The following is a 24,221-nucleotide window of genomic DNA, read 5'->3' on the forward strand; positions in this document are numbered from 1 at the left end:
CCGACTCATGGCTTGTGTTCACAAACACAACAGCTTGTGGGCTTTTCTGCTCATCAGCTGAACTTTGCACTGATTCGGAAGCATACTTTCAGACATGAGCCAGCAGTGGAAGTGTGGGACAGAGTGGAGAGAGGTATATGAAGTTTGAGAGACAGCAGTTGAAGATATATAGCCTCCTATCCGTGCGCTAAGACAAACCAGCAGCTCTGGGGCTGGCACTGCAGCAAGAGAAGAGGATTACAAAGTACAGCCAAGTAAATCACACAGGCTGAGGGATAGTGTAAGCCCCTGGATAAACCGTGCAGACAGTAGACCTCCCTCTCTCATACACAGCCTCCTTTCTACTCAGCCATGGAAAACTGTGGCCCACCCATCTCATCTACACAGAATACAAACTGAACAGTGTCTTTGTGAATGTGGTTGGACTCCGGAAATCATCAAACATTAAAAAAAGAAAAGGCGGAACAAAATGAATTATTCCAATCAAACACTTACCTGAGCATGTGGGCCGCGCTGAAGACCACATCAAACTCCCCACTGTCAAGGCGTGCAGCTTTCTTTGCCATCTCTGCCGCTTCCAGCAGCCGCGACTCTTCCAACAAAAACTGACCTGGCAGGGCAGGAGAGAACAGCACCGCTATTAAAACACTGAGGGATCCCCACAGAGGGATACACAGTCTGCTCGTGTTGCCTTTGGCCTACGCAGAGCGACAGCCTAGTCCTGGCCCTGCAACAACACGCTGCAACACCAGATATGAGTGCAACATCTCACTGGACATCTTTCAGACCCATTTGTTCAGATTAGCCGACCTTGATAGATCTGTTTCTCTAAGATGAAACTGTTCCTCGCAGGAGGTTTGTGTCTTATTATGGGGTGCGCCTGCCTTACAGTCAGCCTCGCCTAATGAGACGGGATTATGGAAGCCTGACAAGGCCATGAACTGAGGGGCGGACCCCTCGGTAAGGGCCAGGTTTAGAGAGGAATTAATACCATGTTGACTTTGGTTAGCTCGACCACTGTACCAGGATGCTAAACCACCGAGTGAACCTAAGCATATTTTTCTTATTAACTGTGGATGAAACTGTAGCCGCTAGTACAGGCCTGAGGTGAAAGATGGACTTAAAGTGAGTCTTCAAACCCCGACTGTGTATTAAATAGCTCCAGGTTTGAAACATTTCTGCAGTTATGTTGAGTTTATGACACAACAAAGCAAAACTTTAAGTGAAAAGTAAAAGAACCCCGCAGCAAAAAAATACCAGTGGAAAAATATTCCACAAATGTGGTATGAATCCTAAGACGGTACAAATTCATACTGAATGTGATTTTTAGAGGGAAACTTGAAGGGTTAGTTCTTTGCACAGAAATTAGCCCAGTGTTTACCTAATTAAGATCAAGAAATTAACTTATTAGGAAATTAATTTGAGACTTTAGGGCCTTTTTAACTCCACATACACTGAAACGCAAGTCCAAACGTATAGCAATAATATGAGCCAGTATTATTATTCCAGTGATTAAACACACTTCCTAAGAAAATGGATGAATAGATGGATTAAACCTATTCATTGACCATTTTTTTTGCTAAATGTGACACAGGTCCAATAGAAGATGATACATTTCTTTGCTATACTTCTAGTAGTGCTGACTGAAACAGCCTCCTGCAGCCCAATCCACTGCTGCAAAACCCCACATTTTGATTTACTGGTGTATAATGTATTCCAACAACCTCTGAACGAATGCAAAAACATGTCATAACTAACATTATTGCCTATGACAGGCAAGGCAAACTCGAAAGACAAGAAACATAAGTTAAAAAAAGTAAGATTTTGTAGAGTATTTCGAGGTCTTTTTGATGAATTTAACAGCAGTACTTTTAAAGATTTGTATATACTCTGCTAGTCTGGTTCAAGACAGTTTGGGTGATTAAATTCATAACAAATCAGAAAGTTACAACTCAGGGAATCTCAAATAATGAATCCAGCAGTTAAAAATACATAAATCTGCCAACTTAACTACAGCCATAATCTGAATAAGGCACTGAAACATGGGTGCTTGTTTAAGTTATCAGAATGCTGTATTACTGCCCATCTATAGGCTTTCATGGATCAATACAGCTCATCTTAGCATTAACTGATCGATTAACCTTTAAAGATGACAACTCAGACATACAGTACCTCAACAAAGTCCACCATTAACCTGGTGTATTGATCGCCTTAAATGTCACTCGAGGCCTCATGCAGCGATAGTGAGCTGACACATCAGTTCATTAGGAGATGCCTTTTCAGACAGACAAGGTTTTACAGGCTTTCAAAGGAAGAAAGTAATTAACTTGTCAGCTTATTTCAACTCAGTCACGATTAAATATAAGAGGGAACGCTGCAACTTTATAGCTTGTGTGGGTCACATTGGAAAAACATGAGACAAGAGAGATGCTGAAATTGTCACGTTCCATATTTCCACCATATCAAAGCGAACAATCTCAGGAAATCATCCTGTCTTCTCGTGACTGTCCAGTAACCACGTACGGACCGACTTTATGGCTGTTCAGAGGAAGAAATGGCAAAAGGGTCAGCCAATGCTGTTGTTCTAACAACCTGCCAGCGACTACAAGTTCCTGCCTTTGTGCACACAAGTGCAGCGCGTACGTGTTAAGATGCCAAATCAAATATTTGTAATATGAGAATAAAATCAGGATATGTCAAATCGAAAGCAAAAAATATAAATCTCTGCTTACCATAATGCATGTAACAGTTGCCTTTTGTGGGATCGAGCTGGATGGCCTTCAGGAAGTACCTCTCTGCTTCTGTTTTCTGCCCCTGAGAGAGACGCATTAAACACAGTGTCATTATTGTTTCAACTGCTCCTCAAAACTAGTCATTATAAAAACACCACACACAGCTCAATGGTCAAAATACCTTTGTGTATACCTAATGTCCCTCTCCCGACCACAGGCCCACTTTAACAATAAATCTTAATAAACAGACATGAAACACATGGACCACGAGTGTTATTCTTTCAGGCTCATGTGTCGTCCTGTCAAAGTACACAATGTCATGCTTGGCACAGAGGACCAGACGGGCCAAAAGGCTCATTCATTACATATTTTGTATCTGTGCAAATAACACTTCCAGAGCATAACCGCAGATTGCTGGTGTGTGTGGCCTGACCGCTATGAAACGAGGCAGCGGGCGATGCATGGAAATAGGGAAGTGTAGCAGAAAGGTGGAAAGGAGAGAAGGGAGGAAGCAACAAAGGCTTATGTGTCTGTAGGGATTTTTGGACTCAAATGCAGGTGAAAGTCACACACACAGAGTTTTTTTCTTTTTAAATCTGTGAGTATATTGTTGTTCCAGCTCTTAGGGAGATGAAAGAATCCATACTGGGAGGAGAAGAAACACCGAGGCTCTGCGGATCTCAAGAAGTCCCTCAGGTCCTTTAGACTGTGACATGTAACCAATCACAGCTCAAACAGAACAGAACAGCTGGCCTATAGAAATGCCAGCTGGGACTCTGACACATCCCTGCTCTCAGTTGGGCACCAGATGCCATCTGATCAACAATTAACAATGTGCACTCATCAATAAAAGCCGATGCATTAATAATGCAACCATCAGTATGCGTTTTTAGTCTAAGAGATAATGTCTTTTTTATAAATAAAACATGCCATTAAATTGGAGTTGTAGTGCTCTTAAGATAATATGCTGAGATAATATGCCAAAGCATCAGAAAAGATGAAGGAGGATTACATGAAGGCAGCATAAGCCAGAAAAAATAATGTTTATGAGGGATGAAATACAGCAAATTACTTGAGTTTAGTCAAACAGCAGAATGGGCTCGGATCCATTCAGCACAGTGCCGTATTAATGACTGTATACTTAGTCAAGCGACTACACTTTCAGTGAGCTCTAGATTCAATAAATACATAATTTTCTAATGTAAATGTGTGAGTGTGTTTTCCCTTGATACAGCAGAAAATCAAGCCTTCACTAAGTATATGTTTAACAGAGCCGGCGGTGTCCAAGTAGCGATCACAGCTCCAGTCTGAAAAGCATCATTTCTGTGTATTTTTACTCTCATATTCGCAGATCTGGGAATGTGTACGTTTGAGGGCCAGCTGCTTTTAGAATAACAGACGCCTACAGCTGGTTTTTTTTTGTTTTTTTTTTAAAAACCTCCAAATTGAGCTTTCACAAACTGAAATGAGTCGCAGTTGTGAGCGGTTGAAAGACTTGGATTCTGACACATCGAAGTATATTATTGGAGACCATGTCCAAGGGAAAGCTACATGGCAGTTGGGAGTCAAAAAAGGTTTGGGAGGAATGGAATTACAGGTCTTATTTGCCCCTAGAGAGGCAATTTGTTATACTACTTGCTCTATTACTTCACTATTGAACCCCTTTAAACTTCAACTCTTTTCACTTCAAATTTCTGGATTAGAGTTTATCTGGCTTACCTGTATGCCACTATGAACAATCATGAGCTAGCACTGATGTTTAGTTTTCTGGTTATCCTTTAAATATATGAAGTTAAATCACTGTAATGCTTCAAACCCAATAGAACACAACTTTAAACCACTGACAGGTCAAGTGGGTACCATTGATCATGTTGTTATAATACAATGTTCTGCTGGGAAACCATTTATGAGGATGACATGTACCACCCACCTACACATTGTACCAGACTATATACACTCCTCCATATCTATGGCACTCAACACACCACTTAAACTGCTCAGGGACACTTTAAGGAACAAGGCAAAGACTCCAAGGCTTTGACCTGACCTCCAAACTCCTTAGATACCAATCTGATCCACAGAGGCCCCACCCTGCAACCCACAGGACCAACAAGGACGTGCTGCCAAAGTTTTGTTACCAGACACCACAGGTTTCATGGTCCAATGTCTCTCTCCTGTTTTGGCAACAGGAGAGGAGCCTACAAAATATGAGGCAGGTGGTTTTAATATTGTAGCTAATCGCTGCAAGTCAACTAATGCATCACTTCTCATCTACGCTCAGAAGATGGAAGTTCTTTTGCTTTATTCAGCAATTGTTTTGTTCATTGAAGGTTTCCGCTCCAGGATGTGAAGCTATAAGTGTTGATTTGGGATCAGGTTTGGGTATTGTCCAACGTAACCGATCTGAAATTTACTTCTTTCTCTCTCTGACTGTGCCAATCACCTGCATTCATGTCTTGTGTTGCAGGAATGTGTGTACTGACTAGTGGGAGGAAGTAAAAAGACAAACTGTAGCTGATACTTTACACATGTTTGGCAAGTCAATAGTGGAAATATGAAAAAAAGTTAAAATAGGAAGTCTTAAATTTGGAAGTTCTCATCAAGTTTGGTCAAGATCAGGTCTTACAGATGCTATTGCAGGCCAGGCTTAGCTGCACTTAATAATAATAATAATAATAATAACAATAATAATAATGATAATAATAATAATAATAATAATAATAATAATAATAATGATAATAATAATAATAATAATAATAATAATAATAATAATAATAATAATAATAATCATAATCATAATCATAATCATAATCATAATCATAATCATAATCATAAATTTAATTTATAATGCACTTTACATTTGAAAACCAATCTCAAAGTGCTTCAATTTAGCACGCTAACATACTAAACATTTGCATGTACAGATGAGAATGTAGGTTGCAAAGTGTTTGGTCAAGTCTTTGGCTACAAACCAAAAAAAAGAGAAATTGTGACCTTGCATTGCATTTGGATAACCAAAGTTATTGCAATTCATTCTGTCAGGTTCTGAAAGTGCAGAAATGAAATAGAATCGTTCTGGGTTGAGATATCCTTAAGTCAAGATTCCTTTTTCTATTAGTATGCAGGTCAAGACTTTTCCTCATAAAGCAGAGCCTATATACTGAAAAAAATCCTAACTTCTGTATGTGACATGAGTGCACAATCTGCTTGCTCGCTGTCTCTCCCTTTGTACATTATGTGATGCTGCAGTGCTTCCTCTTTGAAAGCACCTCGAGGCCACTAGCTCGGGGAGGAGGTGGAAGACACAGGGATGATATAAGAAGTCTAGTGGTACCCACTTCTTATTCTAGTCAGCTCATTGTGTAAATGCTATATCCTCCCTTTTGTCACACACATGCTGAGTTCATTCGTGCGTGCCTCACACCTCAAATCTCCTGATAACATCAGACAAAATGCAGATGTAGCTCCGGCTCTGTGGGCGCTGAAGTGAATATGAATGAGGCCTGCTTTGTATTAGCCCAGGAAATGACAAGTGGATGACTGAATCCAATATTGCAAGCATCAAGGTGTCCATCTCTGTCCAGCAGTGTGTTCCCACAGCCTGAAACACATGCTGCTCCCCCGATCTCTGTGATTACCTCCTCCTTTTCCTTCTAGTTTTTCCTCCCCTCATGCACAAATCACAGCAACTCCCTCCACTCTCTATGCCTCAGCTACCAGCTCAGCTCCACCATCCACCTTTCACCTCTCTCTGACCCCGTTACCGAGCCTTATCTTGCAGCTTTTCCACCCTTTTTCCTCAGGGATCTGAACCTCAAAACCCCTGACGGCATCTGAAGTGTCTTCATCACTCACAGCTTTGCCACAGGGAGTGCAGAGGCAGGGGATGATAGAAGTCTGGTGGACGGGTCAACTTCCTGCACTGCTTTTGATCATGCTTAAATGCTGTTGTCATCAGGCAGAAGCCATAGCTACAACAGGATGAGTACACACTTAAAGCTAACGAGTATTCATGGGTGCAAAGTTTCTGCAAGATTTCAATAAAAGTCTTCTTTCTTTCAAGTGTTTCTCATGGATAAAGTGACTATAGGGATGTTCAAGCTACTAAGTTCCCTTCTTTGATGGCATTATTTGCACTCAGAGGATCGGATTGGCTCAGAATCCCTCCACCATCCATCATGGTCAGAGATCTACAGAGATTTATCCCTGCAGGTTTGAACTCGACTTTCCTCCAAAATCAATAACACTTTCTTAAATAAAATGAGTTTCTCTTCACGGCTCACCGAATTCTTCCCTAAGTCCACTTCACCCAGTCTTAACACTCTCCTCTAAAGAATTGTGTTATTCCCTGAGACCGTCCTCTATGGCACGATTTGATTTCATTTCATTTTTGATGTCCAATGGCTTTTTTTTTTGTTTTTTACGGGAATTCGTGTCAGTTTAACAAGTGACTTTTATCTGTGCTGCCAGCTGACCTCTTCTTTCAGCTGACAATCAGTGTGAGTGCAGAATGGAAAATCAATCTAGTATGGTGCAGGAGCTCAATTTAATTTAGGCACACAGTGTTTTACCAGCATACAACCACTTCACTAAGGACACCCAACGCACTGATAAAAATGAGCCACAAATACACGGCAACTGTGAACAATCGAAGACAGTTTTCACATGAAAGGCAATTTGTCGTTTTGGGACATACACATATTTTGTTTAGCTTTCTGCAAACAGGTGGAAGCAGTTATGCTGCTTCTGTCCAGACGTAAAACCTGGACAAGAAAAAGACACATAGCATTTTTACAGGGGCTATATGCCAGCATATTTCCTGGCCGGGTTCAGTAACTTCTGGCACACAAAACTCCACAATAACACAATGTGTGGTTTTCACACCTCAGTATTTATATGGATTAAACCGCCAACATATAATGTGTTAATTAGGGATCCTTGGAGGTGCTGGTAGGCGGATTTTCTTCCAGATTAGAGCCAAGTTATCGCTTTCCAAAGCATGTTCTGAACTGTGCTAAGTAGCTACAGGCAGAAGGACTGTATTTACATACAGATATGAAAGCAGTAACTGAGTATCAAAGTTTGTTTGCCAACCTGCTCTTGTTAGGACTTACCAGCCACTGATACAAAAAAAAAGGCTAAAATTATGTTCTGGAAAATAGGTTTGCCAATAAAAAGTCTCCACCTTTCAGTAGGGATGCACACAAAACCGTAATTTAGGAAGGACTATAAATAATAATAATAAAAAAATAACTTGAAAAGGACTCTATTTCCATAAAGGAAATGAAAAAGGACAGGAAGAGTCTAGCCTTTCTGTGGAAATCCAGATACCACCGCTCCAGGCTTTTGAACACATTTAGGACCTTTATTAGGGCAGAGACAGTGGGAGAGACGGGTGTCAGCTGAAGAGAAGGCCTCCACCCTTCTTCTGACCTTCTGCACAAGTTATCCTCTGATTTGTTTATTTCTCTTCTGACAGTCTCTCCAGCTCTACCTCCACATACACCTATCTAGCATGGATCTCTAACGGATGACTGCATGACCCCACCACATGGCCGCCTCCTCGTAAACCCAAGGGCTCTAAAAAAAAAAAACTGCTCGTGCCCCTGAGATCCTCACACATTGATGGCCTTTTCTTTGGTTATTGCAACACAGGACTGTTGTGCGACCCTGAAAGGATGTTATCTCCACTGACCTGGAAAACTCAGGGCCAGGCGCCGATTTGTTTCTCTATAGTGTTGGGAGATTTAATTTCTCTGTTCTTTCTAGGTAACACCACCAACTGCATGAGAATGCAGCTACTTTTCTAAGACCTGAGCAGCCATGACAAAATTTTTAATCAGGAAGTACAATTGCCAGACAGGCAGAAGCATCTTGAAAAACACAATGTGACCACCTTGTCTCATTGTTCTCTCATGGTCTCTGTCTAGAAATCTTTTTCATCTCTGTCTTTGACCCACACACAGTATTGATTAATTTGCTTTGAGAGAACATTATGACCATTAGATGGGAGCTGAAGAGAACCGAAGAGAAGCCTGTGGAAATGGAAAACAGTAATAAGGAGTAAGTGAAAAGAACAGAGAGAGTGCAGGAGAAGACTGAGAGATGGGAAGCAAACAGTTGATTTGGTATGAACTGCAAGTATGCTTAATTTCAAGTGCAAGCTCATTTACATCAGTGTTGTTTTCACAGTCAAAGCAGAAGAAACTAGTAAAACAAACTCTGAACTGGTGGATCCCCATAAAACTGCAATGTAAAAAATGTTTTTATATTTTACATTGAAAAACTGTCAAACTGTGATGGTAAAAATCTGTAAACTCTACAACAGTTTGATGCAGTTTATAAAACACTGAATCACCATAAACAGGTTAATCAGGAGAAAAATGTGGGTTTTTATTTTAGATATTTTTTTCTCTTGAAAAAATACACTTCCCAACTCCTGCACAGTTTTTAATGGAAAAATGCAGTAATATGTATAACAATATTGTAATTTTTGCATTTAATTCTTGAAAAGAATACAGTTTTTCCCAGTTAAATGTACATTTTGTTGTTCTGATAATGGAAACATGCTACAATGTTTATAACAAGTAACATTTCTGCATTTATTACATGTAAAAAATACAGTTTATCGGTCAAACTGATGTACTTTTGTGTTAATAACGCACATATGCCTTAATATTTATGACAGCTTCAACTGCAATTTTTGCTAAAAATACACATATTAAATGTAAAATACACTAAATGTTGTGCTATTATTGGAAAAATGCTGCAATATTTATGTAAATTTAAACATTTTTAAAGGTTAAAACTTTTTTTTAAAGTAAAATATGGAATGAAGCATAAAATCAGCAATATCAATACATTTCTTCACCGTAAATGTACAAAATGTTTTACTGTAATTTTATGGTAACATTCTGGAGACCACAACTGCCGGAATTTTACCGTAAGAACAACAATTTATTTTTTTTACAGTGTATATGAATTCAAGGCAGGGTGCCGCTCAAAAAGGACTTTAATTCGACATGAAACACTAAATCTTACCGTCATAGCCAGCAGTTTGCCGTAGGTGAGGTGTGCAGGAATATGGTCCGGCTTGGCTCGCAGTGACTCTCGGTACCAGTGTTCGGCTTCAGTCAGCTTGTTCAGCCTCATGTAGGCCTCTCCTGTCAGAGCAGAGCGAGGGTCAGACTGTCAGAGGTTAAGACATCACACAGCTTTCTATTGTCCTTCCGAGCATTTCCATAACAGGGGAGCTCAGAGGCCAGACGTGAATCCGGTGGGGTATAAAACTCAAGCACAAGCTCCATGTAGTTTATTAGTTTTAGGCTTTGAACTGAGATGATGCAATTGTTATGCTTCAACATGTCATATTCAGGCTGAATATATGATTTATGCGCTTCTCTCAGTGTCAAACGCTTGATTCTCACTCGGTAAAGAAAGTATTTTGATTTCTGAATATATACAAGCCTGTCAATTTGAAATCAGTTCAGTGTGTGGCCAAAGGAGCGATGGGAGCAGATTACTGAGCCTGAAACTCGCCCTGATCTGTCAGACATCATCCGATACCTCCCCCACCGCCACATCTGACCCTCCGCCTGCTCACACCTGAAACAACAATGACCTCTCTTTCATAGCCGTCCAACAACCCTCGTATTATTACTAAAAATCTGACAACATCGGCTGGTAACACAACACAGTTAAAATCAACATGGTGATGGATTTAGCCAGAGAGTGTGAACGTATCCCAGTTGTTCAAATTTCGCTTGGTTTATATTTTCAATCTGCACAAAGTCTGATGAACTGTCAAACGACTGGACGAGCTGTTTAGACTGGAGCGGACTGAAATTAGAATTCCACGGGGATTACAGCTAAATCGCTTTCCTGTGATAAGCAACAGGTGACACACTCCTAATCAGAACCTGTGGATCTTTTTAATGATGTGAAAACACGACTTCTCCAATGAGCAACAACACTGGCTAATGATACTTTTGAACACACACCCATGTAAAAAGCATCAATTTTAAGACTTAACCTTCCTTTTATCACCAGAAAAGCTCAAATCTTATTACCTCATTACATATGTGTGTTTTTACAATACACTTGAATATGTTTTCCACTAGTAAAACCTCATGTTTCAGGTTTAAGTGTTGGAAATCCATGATTTTGTAACTACAGAATCAAACATATCCGTGTCAGCTACCATCAAATAGAGAATGGATAAGAGCAATCTCTTTATTTTCCACATTTCCTACCATCCCATATTGGCTTTTACCTTTTATTCATTCGAATATGACATTTATACTGCAAGAGCTGGGAGCACTGCATCTTATTTCTTAAGAATCTTGAATAATTTAGTCGTAACTTCAATAAATCTACAAAGTGTTTATAGACAGGACCAGCAGGATTTTAGGATTTACAACAAACCCGAGGTGCTAAACTGTTTAAAAAAATGAGGTCTGCTTTGACACGACCTCCCCATTTGTTGATGGCCTTAAAAGCAGCCAGAGCACTTGACTCGCCTTCCTGGCAGTGGACCTCTGTATGAGATTAGCACAAACATCAACGTGCAATTAGAGGCGACATCGAATCCAAGGAGCTGAAAACCGGCTCCTCGGCGCGGAACATTCCTCAGCCCACCAGAGAGTGTTGGAGCGAGACCAGCAGGGTGCAGATTACCACCCAGGTCTGCCTCTGATGAAAGCCTCTGCGTCCTGGTATCTGACAAACAGCATGAGAGTGAAAAACCCAGACTAGATAGAAGCAGGTGTGCCAAATGTGCAAATCAGTTCAGTGAGGAAACAACGCTAAGCTGCAGAAATCACAGATCTCTGGCTCGGTGCCTCCGTTACAGACGCAGCGCTGCTTCTTAATGGTGCCTGGAGCTGTCATCAACATTTTGACATAATCTCGGGAGCTCTGTCAGACTGCATTTCTACTGAGCGCATAAGCAAACCTGTGGCAGCACCAAGCCTGGATTACAAGCGTCCCAGTAGTAGCTGCATATGTGTGTGGCAGAGAGAAAGCTGGAAGGGGACAGCGGAAAAAAAAAGGCAAAAAAAAAAGAAAGAGCAATGCAGTGAGCACATATAATGAGCCTGAAAGCAGCTGTTCTACAGCTGGAACATAACAAGCTGGGCTGTCCTTGTACTGAAAAGCAAATTAAGTCTGGTTAACATGATATTTAAAGCTTACCACTGTCTAGTCAAAACATTGTTTCACAGCATGAAATCGAATAAGTTATGTCAAACTTGGTCTTAGAAATAGCTATACACTTTTAAATTTACCTAAACTGTATTCCAGAAAGAAAATACAGTGATTTTAACCAAGTTTTCATATTCATATCTGTTCAGCACTTGAAGTCTTCTGGATTCTTTCAGCGCTATAGAAGTCTTAAACATCTCAACACTGTTTTTCATGTTTAATCATTAAAGGAGGAAATAAATCTAATTAACATGAAGTATTCTTGTGTTTTTTTTTTCCAAGTTTAATTTATGTAAATTTTAAAAAACGACTTTGTGGGTAAAAGTTTGAGACAACGATGGTCTTAGGGATAACTAAGTTGTATGAGCTGCCTTTACTTCCTTGCCAGATTTATTGAAATCTTGCTTAAAATCTTGCTTATCCAGAAAAAAAAGGCTCAAAACCATTAATGCATAACATAAAGAACAGAAAAAATGCATGATGCATAGCTGTCAGTGGATGGTTGTTGGGTCCTTCAGCAAGACACTGAACTTGAAGTTGCTTCAGATCACAGGCAAGAGAGCAAGTGTGCAAATGTGTAAATGGTAGAAAGTGAAACAATACAAAGCACTTTGCCTACATCTAAAAAGGACCTCACACCATTTGCAGATTGTCCTCCAATATGCTCCAAAAATAATGCTTTACCTTCAGTCCCACACACTGCCCTTATGTCCTCACTAAAAAGCATTTTGCTCGTTGTCCTGAAACAGAAGCAGCTCTTACCCATCATGTTGTAGAGGCTCTGTGGTGCAAATTGTCTTGGCATTTTCTGTATCGCTTCTTTAAACACCGACAGGGCCTCCTGTGAATGAGACAAATAAAAAAAGAGAGAAGGTGGGGGAGGTTTGCATTAGAGAGCGGAGAGACCCTGCCAGAGAAAGCGGGTCTGGGGTAACTAGTCATTCCTCCCAGCAGCCGAGGCCCTGACAATATGAATACACAGCGTGGAATTGGGGGTCGCCGGGAGGCTGGTTCATACAGAGCTCAGCACAAAGGGTCTATCCTCAGTGTCACGGCTGTTAAGACAACCAGAGCACCGTCACTTATTGACTCTACTATGTATAGTGTGTAGGTCCAGCAATTCACCTCAGAGTCTCTCCGAGTTTAAACGCTTAAAGGACCTGAAACTACTTTATTGCTGAAGCAAATGTTGCGGTTAGAGGTCAGAGGAAGTGGGACTGCTCCGTTCCTCCGGCACGCCAACAATTTATAAAGGCCTTTATTGAATCTGCAGCACCAGTGCTTATGGACAATATAAATGTGCAGCAATGAAAAAGTCACTTACTTTAGCCAGACCTGGAGGTCTTTAGGGGCATGAAAGGGAGGGAATTTTTCAGAAACAGCCTGAGGATTATCTGCATAAACACTGCGTCCCCCATGACAGAGGCAATTTTGGAACATGTCCACATAAAAGTAAGCATTTTCTCAGTGTCCCCAAAAGGCTCTTTGGGCAATTGCCTGCATTTTATCTTAATTCACTACGGTTTAAGATTTTCCAACATGTGCAGTATGCAAAGGAGCACTGTTTCAACTCCAGTGGTAGCAGTGGGGGTGTTTGGTAGAGAAAATATGTTTGCAGATATATTTCAGAGCACATGTAAATAGAAGGCAAACTACATTAATGTTAGGCAACATGCAGGTGACAAAATGTAATTTACATGGAAGAAAACAAGAAAAATTCTCCACTGTGGCATGTATGTGTAAAATATAGACAAATACCATATCTATTTGTGTTTCTTTTAGATGATACTTAGCATTTGTTTTTGTTTTAAAGTTATTTTTTTTGGCCATTTTTGACTTCATTTGACTGGTTAAGTTGAGAGGCAGAGAGGAAAGTAGGGAGAAGAATGGGTCGTCTGCTCAGCCAGTTGAGCTATCTGTGAACCCAACATTTAGCATTTTAACTTTTATTTTCAGATATGAATCAATAAGGTAATAATCATAGTGGAATTAGTCAGTTTTTAGCCAAACTTCAGATACTCCTTTTTCAAATGGTAAATTAATGAACACCACCATCTCTACAGTAGTTTTATGGATTTCACACAGCTAATCCTGAGGTCTGGGATGTTAATCTAAAACACAAGCTTCATGGGTATTTTGTAAGTATTTCTATTCATGAAAGAATCTGTGCAATACCACTAGTATGTGCAATACTGTATGACTAGTACTAATGTATATTTTGGCCCATTTTTTAAAATTTTTGTACTACATTTCCTAAATGTTTGCAGCCCTAATACTGCAAATGTTCCCACTGTGGGATAAATAAAGACTTATCTTCTTTTGTTGTTTTTCATTAAAATATGAGATGTATTTTCTTTGCTCTTACCTCCTGGTGTCCCTGCTCGTGCAGCAGCTTGCCCAGGTTGTACAGGCAGCTGGTGACGGAGCTCTTGTGGGCATGAGGGTCCTTCAGGTTCTCATCAGGGATATCAGCACAGGTCAGGAAGGTGCGCTTGGCCTCATCCAGGCGAGCCTGATTCATCAGGATGATGCCTGTGTTCAAGTAGGCCGCTGTTGAGAGAACCAAACAGCGCACGGTGCTCAGATTCAAGCATCCAAACCACATCATCGGCCAGCTGTTGTATGCATTTTAATTATGAAGCACATTGAGTTTCCCTGTGATGAAATATGCTATTTGATTATAAATGTCTTGCCCAGCGTTAACTGTTCTAGCATTAAGTGACTGGTATCAGCTGTTTCATTCATTTTCTCAATCACTGTCTCATCCACAGCTGGGCAGCTACCAGATGACTAGTTGTGGGTGCGTTTTACATCCTACAGTCAGGGCCAGAGAGAAGTGATGGGGTGGGCTTATATCCTAAATGGAGATGAGAACATTTGCTGGTATGAGGAGGCGTCACCTGAAACGAAGCACGGATCTGTCAGAGCGATCAGGGTTTATTGTTTTAGTAACTGTTGATGAGATAATGAAGCCACAGAGGAAAAATGAAACCAGCAGATGAATCAATTTAACGCCGCATCATTGCTTTGCATTAAGATGCCATGTGGTCGAGGCGGGCGTGCACGCTGCTGTGGCTGTTTAAATGTGTTGCTCAGAAGTCACATAGGCTGGTGTGGTAAAGGTGAGGAGGATCAGTCATAACCTGACACCTGATATCTTCTTAATGCTGCAGCTTATTACAGCATCACAACCTCCTCCTTAAGTTTCTAGTATTGTTGATTTGACCAGGATCTAATGTATATGTGCATCTTTTTAAGGTGGATTAATTCTCTCAGCATTATCCTTGTTGCTACAAATCTACGTATACATCCATTAACCCTGCGTGCTTGAAAATTACTCTATGTTTGGCCTTTGCCTGCACCCTGTGGGATGCTTTGGAGGCTTGTTATTTTTTTTTCTTTTTCTGGAGTGGTCAAACACATCTAGTGATCAATACGTAGCTGGAGACTAATTAGTCTCTGTGGACCGTCCTCTCACTTTCAAACCTGGCCGCTGGAATAAATTAACTTGATGAACCAGATCAATCTGAAAGGCTCTTCAAGAGGGTGCGGACATTTAGAATCAAGTTTAATAGAACAGGTTGAAAAACAAACATTTTTTCAACATCTACTGTGTTCCTCTTGTGTTCTTGATCTCAAAAGATGACATTATTTTAGTCCTCATCCTCACATCTTATCTGTCCTACATGGTATTGCATTTGATATCAGCGATAATATTTAATATCTCGACTTTGTTCCCTTGTAAGGATCTGCAATAAATGGGCAGCAGATAAGAAAAAGACACACAGGGACACCCTTTTTCCAATTTCATCAGATTTTTTGCAAAATAAATGTGACAAAAATCAATGGTGCTTTATGAGAGAACAGGATAACTGTGTACTGAATAAAAATGCTACAGTTTGCTCCAGTTAAATCACAATTAGGCAGTGAATAATGGTGTAACCTTGAAAAAAAAAAAAAACGCTTTAACTGTCACATTCTCATTGTAGCTTTAAAATGTGTGCTGCTCAGGGTAATTAATTAACCTTGTTATCGACTGTAACAGATTGGATAATTGCATGCTGAATGGGAGTTTTCTAGTCTAACCGTAATCTTGATTAGGCGCATAATTAATCTGCGGAAAGAAAGGAAGAGACATTTAAGATTGTCTGTTTATCTGTCATTGACGGATGCCTGGAACAATGGGGAGCTAATTTTTTGCATGATCAGGTAAGACTGTGAGCGGTTTGTACTAATCAGCCTGCTGAAGACGACAGAATACGGAAAATTGAAATCCAGGAAAGCAGGAAAAAGGAAAGAGGAGTGAGACACTAAAAAAGTGAGAGAAAGAAGTAGATGTAGTGTACAGAGGAGGAATAAAATAAATGAGAGCATCATGGCCTGAATTCATATTAAATGACATCATGCATTTGCTCGATCTGTTGACATAACTGGGCTGTGAAAGGCAGTCACACAGCTGTGCTGAATGTTTAATTCAACCGTATACCCGCTGCCCTTTGCCGCCTGTTCCTTCCCCTTCACATAACCACAGCCTGTGTTCACTGTTGCCTGGACACAGCACAGCCACAACCACAAGAGCTGGAGATTGTCAATAAAAAAGAAGAGCTGTACTTACAAGCCAGAGTTGGCCGGCTCCCAATGGCCAGCTTATAGTAGTGGAGAGCCTCGGAGAACTTGTTGCTCTCCTGCAGCAGCAAACCGCTGGAAGAGAAAGAAGGCATGACGCTTCTGACAGTTTAGAGGCTTAAAAAGCTTTTCAAGAGAACAGCTAAACCCTCTGTTAGGATTGAACAAGAACACAAATAGCTGATAAAACTGAGGCGGACGATTTCACAAAACCCCACACATTGGAGCGCACTGTTGTGAGTGTTGGCTGATTGTTTTGTGTTTCCCCTCAGGCTGAAACAGTATCATTAATAAAGCTGTCAGGCAGGCAGCACTCTGGGGAATAGAAGACAAGACGGTGCTTCCTCTCAGACAAACGCTCTGATCAATATGCACATGTAAAAGGAGAACTTGTCCAGTTGTTTGTTCACATTCTTCAGATGTTCAAACGGCTTCGAGCGCACGTTGACATCAACAGATGAAACCAGATCTTTAAAGAGAATGTTAATCAGAACACACAAAAATGTGACAATGAAATGAAACTCACAGGTTGTACAGCATGTCAGCCATGTTGCTGCGGTAGTAGAGGGCGTTTCTGTACGCCTGCTCAGCCTTCTCCATCTTCCCTTGGCTCTTCAAGACGTTTCCAAGGTTGCCCCATGCTGACAGGTGACAAAGGAAATGGTTAACCAAAAGAATTTTAAAAAGTGCCAACCTTTTAGAATAAAAACATTTTTCTTGTGAATTAGAGCAGCAGGTTACAGCATTTCTGTGGCAAGTAATAAGTTCTCTTTGTTATTCACAGCCTCATGCTGCCGTGAGTTCAGGGCGTTTTAACCTCTAAAGAGGATGCCGGTCTACCGTATATATGAGTAAAGAGGGGACGGCACACCGGGGGAGCTTTGTGCTTGAACCACCCGTCCTTCCTATGAGAATGTTTATGAAAAGAAAGACCACCGCCGTGCTTTTGAGCAGCTAATGGCGTTAGTTTTTAATGGCACAGTGCAGTAACTGACAGGTGATATAAGGTTGCTATGGAGCTTTTGTGCATTATGCGCACAGACGGTGGAGTGTGAAGATAAATTTGGACAAAGTGAGAAAAGGAGAGTAATTGGATGTAAAATAACAGTGGAACATGGTTGAATAATGTGATTTTAGAGTGAATAGTTGCCAGCCTATGAATGTAACATTTCAAACAACACTGATTTGATTTGCACGTACTGGAGACTGTATAAATCTGTTCATAACGACAACTCATTAACAGCTCATTAAATACACATAAGCAGGCCTGATGAGCCATTTTTAATGCTGTGAATTAATGCAAAAGTGTAACGCTAACATGTGAAAAAAAATGAGATTCTATTTTTTCTAGCATCTTTTTCAGTCGTATGGAAGACGGAGATAACATCATGTCTCAATCAAGTGTTTATTGTGCTAAAATATGCAGGCTGCCTTTAAGCAACAGATTTTTTTAAAATGTTGGAAATCCTGAGTCTATGGAATCCCTCAAGGATATTCAGTATAAATAAAGACAGGCACAAAAACAAATCAAGCTTCGTTCATCTGTGTATTCAGTTATGCATGCTTGCTCAGCAGAACGTATATAGTCTTACAGTAAAGAGGTGCTTTGTGTATCCCAAAATTTCACAGTTCAATAAGCGTGTGTGAGAGTGTGTGTGTGTTTGAGGTTTTTCAAATCTCATATTAGCCTTATTGAATGTGAGTCGTGGACATTGCTGCTACTGTGTTCAGCTGATGGCCTGCCAAAACAAACAGCTGTCATGCCTCAGCTCCGCTGCAGAATCTGAAAGGGAAATTAGCAAACACAACATGTCCTTCTGCTGCTTTGTGAGGACCTGCCCTGCGTCTCTCCTCAGCAGTTCGGAGAACTTCGCTTTGGATTGGAATCTGATGACCTTGAGCATGCTTTTGAATATTTTATGTCCTTCTGAAGGTGCCAATCAGAAATGGGTGATGGTGCCCTTCCAAGCGAGACAGGGCATCTGGTGTCATTAAACAGATTGCCTGCTGGGCGTAAGGAAATGTCTGATCAGGAACTCTGTTGTAGTCCTTGGAACAATAGCAAACTCAAGTGCTTTTAAGCAGATATTTGGTGTTGAGTGTTTAAAGTCCCATCAGTCTTATTTGGCTTCTTGTGCACTGAGTTCAACTTTTGTACGTTCTGGGGTAAAGCTGAGTGATGAAGAGGAGACATTTGGAAGTAGATTTCTTTTGAATAATTCAGGATTGCAAGAGACAGAAAGCGACAGTACACATTATGAAATCCAAAAGCTTGCCTGAAAACTTGTACGGTCGTGTATGTGCATATTTCAGAGCAGTTGTGTCCAATCCGTGTGCACACCAATGTGAATAAAAGCATGTGTCTGAGTTGAAACTTACCTTTAGCAGGATTGACATAAATCCCTGACTTGTAGAGCATCTCTTCGTTCTGCCAGTCCCGGTTCCTCAGAACAGTTTTGACACCAAAAAGTAGAACCAGGGCTGCACTGAAGTACACCAACATCGTCCTGGAGGACCTGCGTCGCATTCGGATGTACAGGGATCTCCCCCCCACCGCCACCAGCAGGCAGAAGCCCATGCTGGGGATGTACAGGACCCTCTCCGCTATCACAAACCCCACATAGAAAAACAAGTTTGTGGCAGGTAGAAAAGGGATAACCAAGAGGCCGAGTGAGAACACCACAACATTTTCAGTGGTAGGCAGTGGAGTCCTGCTCTCATAGTGCTTTTTGGTACCATTTTGTGCACTGTGATTATAAGCGTCTGTGTGGGAGTTGTTAGTGTGTTCATGATTGTTGCACTGGTAGCTGTGTCCATTACTGTTCCCATTCCTGCCATTGGTGTAATGATGCGCTTTGCCGTTGGTGTCCCTGCCCTTTGCCGCCTGCTGCGTCCACAGGCTGAACCAAGCCAGCAACAGCAAGCCCAGGTAGAAGAGTCCTGTGTGAAAGTTCCTCCAATCAGCAAAGCTCCTGATCAGAGGCAAGGCGTCCATCGACCAATCGAAACTCAGCGTGTCCGGGCAAAGGAGAAGCCAAAAGTTAATGGCAGGCAGGTAGAAAAACGTTAGCGTCCTGATGAGGAGCGAGGGCGAGTCGGCCGCCGGGTTGTCGGAGTTGGAGAAGTTTGGCGGCTTGTTGCCCATCCAGTAGAAGCGGCCGGCCAATAGGGCGACTCCCCAGGCTGCCAGCAGAAACACATTCAGCAGTAGGTGGACGTTCTTCCTCTGAAAGACAAAGAAAACACAGAACTCTCAATCCACTGGAAAATAAAGAAACAACTGCATCACTCACGGAAAACCTGTTTTCTAGGTGGCTGCAACATGAATAAAGGCTCGAAATGATCAAAGCAGCGTCTGATCTTACATCACTTCGACTGTCAAGAATGAAAATGGCTACTTCATGACCACATCTGCGTGATTGTGTAATGCTGCTGGGAGCAGAATAACTGCTCAACAATAAAAAGCGTTGACTAAATTGAGTAGCTTTGATACGTGTTTAATTAAGAAGTTTAGCTTTGGCTGCTGTGATCTCTTCGGAAACTCATTTAACAGGAACAAATCAGCTCAGAGCCTCCTTTCTCCTTTTATTATCCACTCTTTTAAACACATTGAGAATAAAAATAGCACATGAACTTTTATTAAAGCCAGAACATTTACACTGAGTCAATTCATCGATTGTTTGAAATGAAGGCGACCTGACACCGTGACTTTCTATTCGTGCTTATTTTTCCCTTAACTCCACGGCCTCCATAGACATATCAAAACAAACACAACTATATGAACTCCATTCATCATATTATAGACCTGATATTAAACACTTTCCCAAATGGTGTGTGGAAATACTTATGAAATATTTATAGCGTGTTTGGTTGTTTAACGTTTTGCTGGCACAGCGGTGAATAATGACTGGATATATTTACCCACAAGTTTGTTCCAGAGTCAGGACCAACTGACCTTTTATAATGTGACCATGTTGGAAATCCAACTTTAAAAAGTAGTGGTAAAACATGCATAGCTGTGTCCTCCTAAGTCCTGCAGTATTAACTCACATTACGTCTGAAAAATACATCAAATAGGGAAATACACCACAAAAGCAACCAAATATTGATTATTCAACATTAACTATGTGGTAATAGTATGTTCCACTAATCCTAGCCGTCTGAATCTACCTCCTCCAGGGCATCACAGTCTGAGATGTTTTGTATTATTTAAACGGAAACCCAAGGGAATGCAGTCTAGCCTTATCTTTATTCCAGTGGATGTAATTCTTTCTGCAGCTGCACATGCCAAAGGCTGCAACCATGTCTCATCTGTGATCATAAACATCACGCCACCACTGCTTTGGGGGTGTACTATTGATTTCCTCTCCTGTCTGTTGTCATTTACAGATAGTATCTGTGAAGAGAGGCTTCGGTTAACCTCTGGGGACAGCTGCTGTCTGCTAATGATCACTGCTAATGCAAAGAGCTGCTGCCCAACACTTAGCTGGAAGCACGGGAGACGACGCCATGGCAACACCATGGAAATGATGTGCAAACAAATAATTAGAATACTCATTATGGCGAGATAGACGAACACTTGAGGTAGAACTACTCTCTGACAGATCCTACCACGTGCAGCTTGAAATATTTGGTAACAATTTTGGAAAATATCACAAGCATAAAGAATAAAAAACACTTGCATAAGGTCAGCTCTGTCAAAACCATCCTGGAGAGAGCTGACAACACCAGTGTTTCATGATGATACGCCAGAATATACCCCTGCTGAAGAAGTTGTTCAGTCTCTCGGCAACAAAAGGTCAAAATTTCAATCCTGATCACCATTTCTCATTAATTTGAGTAAGCGCTATGGTCATCTCCCTGTGGAAATCCCCTGGAGGATGAGAAATTACTATTTAGATGTTGTTAAAAACCACTAAATTAAGAAAATATAATCAAAGTACTACGCAGGGACCTTGTGGACGAACCACAAGTCAGCGGTAATGAATCTACTGTAGCTTTTTCACGTCGGAAAGTTCAACAGGAAAACAAAAGACCACAGCTAGGCAACTGGATGCAAAACAAGGACGTCTTGGCCAAACATCCCAGTTATTTCAATGTTAGGAGAAGAAAGAAACAGAAAAGCACTAACATCTGTCACTATGAGTGAAGCAAAAAAAAAAAAGCTGTTTAAATAGTCTAGTGACAAAAAAATAAATAAATAAGCCCTACTGCCTGTCAAACAGAAGTTAATACTGTGTCTATGTATCATTTTAATACGCTGTGAGGAACAGAGGAATGCAGCGTCTGTGTCCCTGCTGATTGCTGGATTACCCACAGAGGTGTGCTCCACGCTAAAACAAACACATCTGTAAGGAGATGACACCGATCTCTCGCTATCGTTATAAAAAAAACAGCTTGACATTTTGGGAAAAATGCTTGTTTGCATTCTAGAGTTCAATAGCGCTCTCATGTCAATAACAGCTAGCAGCCAGCAGGCTCCATTTAGCAGAAAGAATGTGCAGAAGACAACCACAACAAGCAGTTTTGTACACTTTGGGGCAGATTAAACAAGTCACAGGGTCAACAGTAGGCCACGTGGACCCACGGTTTCTACCGCTTTTCAGACTTTACTGGCTGACAAATGTAACTTCATATTTACTGCACAGACATGAAGACATTCTGTAAGTTCTTATCTCACAATCTGCAAGATCTCCCAAATGTGGACCTCTTAGAACCGGACTTATCTTCATCTGGACTCTAAAGTCCAGATGATGAGTTATGAGGTCTAACATAACATATTAAGCCAAACAATCACAATCTGTGTAATGAAAAAATGCTCCTAGTAAATCATTACTCTTTTTGGAAATGTGCACAGAAACTAATAATATGCTTATTATGCAAATTATAATAATATGCTTGAGACTTTACGGTGCATTTTTCACTTTAGTACCTTTTATATCACAGTATATTTTGAAATTTATTGTGCATTAGTATATTTTTCTCATTTGTTTAATTTAATATATATATTTTTTAACTTTCCTGGATATTTCAGTTGATTTATTTGTATTTGTGGTCTAACAACAGTATGTCCCCTTGGGGATCAATAAAGTATTTCTGTTCTTTTTTATACAGATATAGGTAGCACTGAAAAGTTTCAGTTTGTGACAAACAGAAAAAGTAAGGCCTTGCACTATGAGAAAATCTGTAGTTCCCCCAAGAATATCAGGTAAAAACAGGAGTTCTTCAAAATCCCCAGTCTCTCCTAAAGCCCAAATTTAAGAGCTGTCATCTGAACTTAACATGAACTCTCAGGGAGGATGGAGGGAGATCATTCTCTTCAAATTTCACCAAGTTTGGATCTACACTTTGAATCCTTCCTTCCAATCACAGGGGTCCTCTGGATGCTTGTCAGTCTGAGCAGGTGAGCAGGAAACTCTCCACAGAGATGAAGTGGGCTGAAGTGCTCTCTGAGGCCCAGCGGCGCTACTTTGAGCAGACCTTTTGCCAGAGAGCTTTGCTGAGCAGTGTTAATACATCTCAATCACTGCTTCGGGGAGATCCAGCTTGGATTTATGAGGATCTTCAACAGGCTCTCGATATGACTCTCTGGTCCAAGCGCAGGGCTTACTAGACACCACCTCGCTATTAACTTAAAGCGCTCTGCAGGAGAGACCAAAAAGGAAAGCTTTGTCTATTTTTGGAAGGAAGCGATTATTCAGAACTTGGCGTTGTATGCGTGGGGCACAGTGCCAGCTTTCCAACCAGACAACACCCCGAAGTCCTCTGAGGTAGTATCTGTTGTGTTTGTGACCGATTTACATTGTACCGTTGCTTCTACAAATCATACTTGTTCCTGCTGCAAGGAGACCACCGTCCGTAGGGCAACCAGCTGGCATGTGTTTTATGTTTCTGAAGGGCTGAAAGTGCTGCTGCTGCTGATATTCTGGAACTGCTCCCACACATACTCATTCATACCTGGCACGGTGACAAACAGATATGTCATCCTGACTCTTCCCAGACGCAGCACACACTCAGACACCACCACCTTAACCACATCCATATGTCAACGCTGTAGACTGGGGCAGTGTTTCATTTACATTCTTGTGCTGCACTCACACATTGAGATCTCCCCTTCTTTCTGTGTAGGATAAAGTCTTTGGGCAGTACTGAAAACATAAAACAATCCTTTGATTGAACTTCAGAGCACATTTGTAACCCCACTGCTCCTCCTCTTGGCCTACTTTGCCAAAAAGCTCTGACTTTCTAAGGAAAATAAAGGTGAAGGCACAAAATATAGGTAGCGAGCAAAGAAACAGAAAAGTTCCAGTGATGTTCTGGAGGATATATTACAGAGGGGACAACAAGAACCCCATGTCTATTATCTCTTAAATAAACAAACATAAGCATCCTTCATAATACGACTCTGGTTAAATCGTCGACCATTCAAAAGCATAAGTTCAATTACCAGCCGGGCAACGGCTCCCAGGGTGCTACAGCTCCATTATGCAGGAAAACCAAGGCATTCCAGCTTTGTGTCTTTTGTCAATAATCCAGTTTAGTCTGAAATAAGTGGTTTAGCACAACCCTGTAGGAGGCATGAGGGCAGGGGTTTTTTCTCCTCTGTTGTGTTTCAGGCGCAATCAGTTCAGAACTGAAACAATTTAGCCTTTATAAGGCAGG

The 24,221-nt window shown here is 41.1% G+C and overlaps 1 protein-coding gene across 3 annotated transcripts in view; it reads right to left on the reverse strand.

Annotated features, from left to right (window-relative positions):
* tmtc2b (transmembrane O-mannosyltransferase targeting cadherins 2b) overlaps nucleotides 1–24,221 on the reverse strand; it is a 100,665-nt gene that overhangs the window by 15,504 nt on the left and 60,940 nt on the right. For all 3 annotated transcript variants that reach the window (XR_002746653.3, XR_004848137.2, XM_023279503.3), the window contains exons 3-10: nucleotides 18,939–19,785; nucleotides 17,086–17,200; nucleotides 16,549–16,634; nucleotides 14,299–14,483; nucleotides 12,696–12,774; nucleotides 9,774–9,895; nucleotides 2,733–2,814; nucleotides 496–610 (exon numbers count right to left, since the gene is read on the reverse strand). Coding sequence is in view for 1 of the 3 variants with exons in the window: in XM_023279503.3 (XP_023135271.1) it covers nucleotides 496–610; nucleotides 2,733–2,814; nucleotides 9,774–9,895; nucleotides 12,696–12,774; nucleotides 14,299–14,483; nucleotides 16,549–16,634; nucleotides 17,086–17,200; nucleotides 18,939–19,785 (1,631 nt within the window). In the remaining 2 variants the exon portion in view is untranslated. The remainder of the gene's footprint in view (nucleotides 1–495; nucleotides 611–2,732; nucleotides 2,815–9,773; nucleotides 9,896–12,695; nucleotides 12,775–14,298; nucleotides 14,484–16,548; nucleotides 16,635–17,085; nucleotides 17,201–18,938; nucleotides 19,786–24,221) is intronic.

Source organism: Amphiprion ocellaris, chromosome 3 (assembly GCF_022539595.1).
Source record: "Amphiprion ocellaris isolate individual 3 ecotype Okinawa chromosome 3, ASM2253959v1, whole genome shotgun sequence".
NCBI classification, from domain to species: Eukaryota; Metazoa; Chordata; class Actinopteri; family Pomacentridae; genus Amphiprion; species Amphiprion ocellaris.